Source organism: Sinocyclocheilus rhinocerous, unplaced genomic scaffold (assembly GCF_001515625.1).
Source record: "Sinocyclocheilus rhinocerous isolate Xijiao unplaced genomic scaffold, SAMN03320098_v1.1 scaffold1534, whole genome shotgun sequence".
Classification (NCBI taxonomy): Eukaryota; Metazoa; Chordata; class Actinopteri; order Cypriniformes; family Cyprinidae; genus Sinocyclocheilus; species Sinocyclocheilus rhinocerous.
Genome location: NW_015638992.1, coordinates 647,216 through 653,215, shown reverse-complemented (window position 1 = coordinate 653,215; position 6,000 = coordinate 647,216). Strand labels below are relative to the sequence as shown.

The 6,000-nt window shown below is 34.2% G+C and overlaps 1 protein-coding gene across 2 annotated transcripts in view; it reads left to right on the top strand.

Moving 5' to 3' along the window:
* The window catches only part of LOC107750907 (ankyrin repeat domain-containing protein 12-like), a 61,727-nt gene that overhangs the window by 45,277 nt on the left and 10,450 nt on the right, over positions 1-6,000 (top strand). Inside the window, exons 2-6 of one of the 2 annotated variants that reach the window (XM_016566473.1) lie at positions 578-691; positions 1,702-1,852; positions 3,402-3,473; positions 4,025-4,171; positions 5,647-5,850. In XM_016566473.1, coding sequence (XP_016421959.1) covers positions 632-691; positions 1,702-1,852; positions 3,402-3,473; positions 4,025-4,171; positions 5,647-5,850 — 634 coding nt within the window. In that variant the 5' untranslated portion in view covers positions 578-631. The remainder of the gene's footprint in view (positions 1-577; positions 692-1,701; positions 1,853-3,401; positions 3,474-4,024; positions 4,172-5,646; positions 5,851-6,000) is intronic. The other variant, XM_016566474.1, reaches the window with a different exon arrangement.

Genomic DNA, 6,000 nt, shown 5'->3' with positions numbered 1-6,000 from the left:
TTTTATTTGTGTTACTTATTTATTTGATTTGGGGCTTGTTTTTAAATTTCAATGTAGTTTTGTTATTTACATTTGCATTATATTTCATTTTTGTCATTTAGCAGACGCTTTTGTCCAAAGCGACTTACAAATGAGGACAATAGAAGCAATCAAAACCAACAAAAGAGCAATAATAATGCAAGTGCTATATTAGTATATTATTATAGTGTTATATTTTAATTTCACAAAGAAATGTGCAGCATTTTGTCCAAGCAATAATAAAAGGACACATTTAATTTATAATTTGTCTTAAATCTCATTTTGTAAAATAAATAAATAATAATAATCGTGAATCGAATCGAATCGTGAAATCAAAATCGTGAATCGAATCGAATCGTGAGTTGAGTGAATCGTTACATCCCTAATATATATACTATAGAAGTAAGTCTTAATTTAATTTGCTTCCAGCATCCGAAGCCTGTAACATTGGCTGACATTTTTATGGGTGCCAAAATGCCACACATTCATATTTAGTTAAATGTTTCATTATTGTATCAGTTTTTCAAGCTCTCATATGAGTTGTCTGTTTGTGTTTCAGGCCCATGATGATATCTGTGAGCCGTAGCTGCCACAGCTAGTCAGATGATGCACCATGGCCAAACCGGGATCGGACCGAGATGGAGCCATGGTGGAGAAGACAGCAGGGAAGAAGGTGAGCAGAATCAATCCTCAACAGGTTTTAAGACTCCTATATAATGAGGACAAGAAAATGTACAGCTTGCTAGTAATTCTAGTCTTTTGCTTAGTTTTTTTGTAGATTTTTATAATTGAATATTGCACAATATTTAATTCGGTGAATTTGACCAACTTGAAAGACCTTAAACTTATTTTTAGAGCACTGATGCTGTTATACAAACCGTATATTATATTCAGATCAAGGCTTTTGTGCATACATACCGTATTGTCCCGAATATAAGACGATATTTTTTTCTTGGAAATACATCTGAAAAAACGCGGTCGTCTTATATTCAGGGTCTAGACTTTGACATGTCAATAATACACCCACAACACTAGGTAGCGCCAAATACGCATAAAACGAGTGTGCCATGAAATACGTAATGTAATGCGTGTTGTAAAGATCGCGAATAAAAACAAACCTTACAGCTGCATGAGTCGTGACTGTCACGTTAGCCTGATGGCACCAAACTCCCTTTGTGATTTTAAAACGTAAGACAGTACCCAGATTTGAAGACTACAGTAAGATTTAACTTCTACTGTTAATAAGATTTTGGTAGGCTACTATTAGATGGATAGCCTAAATGTCCTAATTCAGATGGGCTTCCCGTTTTTTTTTTTTAATGGTATATCAAAAAGTGTATATTTTTTAAATGTGATTGTTGGTACATTTTACCAGTTTTTACCATACTTTCAAAACAAAAATTAAAATAGGAAAAATATGCAATATGAAAATAATTGAAGACAAAATGTGTTTTACTGAGAAAAAACAAGATTTGGTTTTTAAAAAGCCTTTTTCCAAAAGGTACATCTGGAAAAAGGGGGGGTCGTCTTATAATCAGGGTCGTCTTATATTCGGGCCAATACGGTAGTTAGACAGAGCGTGTTTTGACTGCTAGTATGTTCTTTCATTTAATATCATATAATGTCTCCTTTTCTTTTCTCTCTCTCTCTCTCTCTCTCTCTCTCTCTCTCTCGCTCTCTCAGAGTAAAGAGAAAATCTCTCCGTTTGCCAAAACTCCGAAGCTGGATCGGAGTGAAATCCTGGGGAAAGAGGGGAAGTCAAAGTCTTCCATGAAACGGAAGCTCTCCTTCACCGTCAGTCCGCCCCGGAACGAGGAGCGGGACTCCGACACGGGTCAGTCTAACATTCACTCTGAAAGTTCTAGTAGCTTGTGTCTGTGCCTCACTGCCGCCCCCTCCTGGTCACTTTTAAGACCTGTTTTTATTGGACAAGCTCTACTAGAGGGTTTTTTTCAAGGGTGTTTGTTATGTAACGGTTAAGCCAGCCTTATCAAATACATGGGTCTCGTTCAAAAACACAATAGCTTCGACTCAAAAAGGAGCAGAAGATCATGAGGGAATAATGAAAAATATATCGTCATTATTTTACATGGAGCCTAAAATCTCTTGTTTTAGTCTCAGTTCTGTAGTTAGAAGGCAAAATACATTAATACTGTTGATTATATAAGAAAAGACTACTTAGACAATATAGTAATGGATATTACTACATTAAGACTGAATAAGAATATAAGAATAGGCTGCTTAGAATATTAAAACAACAACATATAATCAAATAGCACTGATGGTATGATGATACTGTGCGATAATATAAGTGTGTCAACCACTATGTAAGTGTTTATAATGCGTTATATAGATCAGTGCTGTTTTCAGTGCATTATTTACATGTGAAAATGACAAAGAATTATGGAATAATGCAAAAATACAGAGCAGGACGTTTCAGAATTTAGAGTCTGAACTGTAAATTGTATCATTTTTAATTAAATAAATCCTAAACATTTTTTTTTTCAGATTCATTTGAATAATCTGATATTTTGCTTTGCAAAAAATAATATTGTACCTTTAATTTGTAAAATATATTTTTTTAAATAGGCATCGCAACAGTTTATATATTATAAATTAATATTAATTTTTTTTTTGTTGAATAACTTAAAATAACTATATCGTCTTTGTGAAATCTCAAAATATAACATTTTTTGTCATAATGCCTAGCCTAAAAACCTTGTTGTTTTTTAGTACTAATTATATACTATTTACATATCATATTATATATTCCATATGTAGTATTATATAGTATTTATTCATATTTGAATTAGTTGTTTTTCTTTATATTTTCAGTTTTCGTTTTAATTTTAGTTTTTATCATTTTTAGTTTAGTTTAGTACTGCAAATTACATTTATTTCAGTTAGTTGCCAATGCAACATTTCTCATTTTCACTTTGAAGTTTGCTTAATTTTCGTTTTAGTTGAATATTTATATATAATATTATTTTCTAATAATATTTACATTATATTTCGTCTTTATTTCGGTTATGAAAACCTATTTTTAAGTTTTAGTTAACATAAACAACATTAATATAAACAAACAAATATTGTCGTTTTTCAGAAGCTCTTAGTGAATATATAATTTTGAGGACTTTTATGTCCTGCTGTTTTGATGGTATTTGGATGGATTCTGGTTTCTGATGACTTCTGTGGCTCTTAATATTCATCCCGGAGTCTTTGAATCCTGTGCTGTGATTTGTCATTTGAGTGAGGGGCGGAGCCTGTGGGTGTAATCAGTGCTCTGCTCTCCCGTCCACCCTTTTCCCCATCCACCTCTCGAACTCTGAACCCCCTTCCTTCCTTCCTCCTCCTCCTCTCGCCTCTCTGCTTCTGCACTGTAGATGACTCTGACCCCGGGCAGTCGAGCGATGCGTGGGGAGAGAGATTACTTCCTCCCTGCAGGATATACGCAGGTAACTGCCTCCGCTAAAGTCGCCAGCGGCCGCAAACGGTCCAAGACGCATCACGGTTTCATTTGTTTATCTGTCTCCGCCTGAGCCTCCGTCCGTATCAGAGCACTGGCTGAAACGAATAGAATTTCCGTTAGAATACACTAACCGCTACCGCATGACCTTGTCTGTCTGCTAGGCTTTTTGCATCACTCTCAGAGAGACCGTCGACTTTTGGTTACATCATTTTGCGGGAATTTGATGTCTCGCGCATCTCGCTTTTCGTCGATTCGTTTCAAGAAAGCACACACACTGACACTTTCTTGGTTTCTCCGCTGCATCTGTTTTAATCGCATGCATTTCAGTAGCGCGCAAAGACTCGTGGGAACGGCGTTAGATGGGTAATGCATGTGTCTGTCAGGCTGGAGAGTTTCCTACGCTGTTTTTTCGCTTCTGCTGTTTGTTTAAAGGGGATAAATTGTATCAGACGGCGGCGTTTTCAGGAACTGAGATGCTTGAGTGCAAAAGGAGAGCCGTGCTCATGCGCTGTCCATCGTTTTTCTTGTTCACTGCAGACAAAGATGGTCCGGATAAGAAGAAAGTTAAGAAGGAGTCGGGGGCTAAGAAGTCGACCCCTGTGAACATTTTGTTCGGCTACCCTTTATCAGAACGAAAGCAGATGGCACTTGTCATGCAGATGACGGCGAGAGACAACAGTCCAGGTAGGAAACGATGAACACAGAACATTTTTTTTTCACCTTTTGCTCTGTTTTTTGCTCTGTACACCGAGGTAAGTTCAGTGAGTTGTCACTGATATTTTCTTTAGTAGACCATCGGTATCTCTTAAATTTGATTTCTTCGTGTTCAAAAGCCAATATTTACTCAAAAATATATATTGAGTGTATATTTTATTGTGCTTTAGTATGTTTTCATTTATGATAATGTCTCACTCTCTCAACAGTGTTATTTTAGTATTATTTATATACTGTTATAGTATGCATTAATATTTTGAATTAGCTTTTATTTGTATATTTCCAGTTTTCATTTTAATTTTAGTTTAGTTTTTGTCATTTCATCAGTTTTCGTTTTTTATTGTTTGTTTGTTTTTTAGTTTGTCAGTTTTGTTTGTTTGTCAGTTTTAGTTTTTATTTATTTTATTTATTTATTTATTTTATTTCAGTGAGCTGCCAAGGTGACATTTCTAATTTTCTAGTTTTGTTGTTGTTTTTAAGTTTTCATGTAATATTTATCTTTTATTTAATTTCATGTTTGTTTCAATTAATGAAAATTATTTTTTAATAGTTTTAGTTGTTTATGCTTTTGTCATTTTTATCAGTTTCTGTTTCTTGTATTTCTATTTATCTTTAATTTAATTTAATTTTTAAGTTTAATTTATTTTAAGTTTTCATCTGATATTTATATTTCATTTCATTCCAGATTTTTCTCAATTAATGAAAACAATTTTTAATAGTTTTAGTTGTAATAGCTTTATTTTATTAGATGCCAAGGCAACATTTCTAATTTAAGTTTTGAAAAGTGAAGTGAAGTTTTCATCTAATTATTTATATTATTTTAAGATTGATTTCAATTAGTGAAAATTTTAAAGTTTGTTTTAATATTTTTTAGTACTTTTTGTCATTTTTTAGTCAGTTTTTTTTTTTCTGTTTAGCTTTGTTTTTAATTAGTTTTAAGTTAAATTTAATTTAATTTTAGTAATTTTATTTATGTTAGTTGCCAAGGCAACATATCTAATTTTCATTTATGTTTTTAAGGTTAAGCATTTTTAGTCTTATATTTATTTATTATTTTATTTAAGCATTATTTCAATTAGTTTTAATGAATAGTCTTAGCTATGTCGGCGCTGATAGCCTTGTGGGCAGCACGCTGACATACAGCACCGTTGCACTATGGGCGTCCCGAGTTTGAATCCTGACTCGAGGACCTTTCCCGATCCCACCCCCTATCTCTCTCCCACTTCGCTTCCTGCCAGTTCTTATCTGTCCTATCATAATAAAGGTGAAAATGCCCCCCAAAAAAAAAAGATTAGTCTTTGCTAATTATAGTAACGCTGTCTCATACCTGCAGTCACCAGTTTATTTATGATCTGTGAGTTTTTCACTTCCTTTTGTAGTCAAGTTAGGTCAGATTGACAATTGAGATGACCTTGACGTTCTGGTTTACCGGTTTGTAATCTCAGATACCACACCGAGCCACCCCTCTCAATCTCCAGTGGTGCAGAAGAAGATCGCTAGCAGCTCATCCTCACGACAGAAGGACAAAGTGAACAAACGGAACGAGAGAGGAGAGACGTCCCTGCATATGGCCGCCATCAGAGGAGATGTCAAGCTGGTGAAGGAACTCATTGGGCTCGGAGCGGATGTGAGCGTCAAAGATTTTGCAGGTGAGACTGTGTTTTATGCACATTTACAGCATCACGTCACCTGATAACAAGCTGTCTGTAGTTTATTTTTTATGTTTTATGCAATTAAATAATCATCTTATGTAATTTAGTTACTTTGTAACAATTAAATAGTTATAAAATAATATAGTC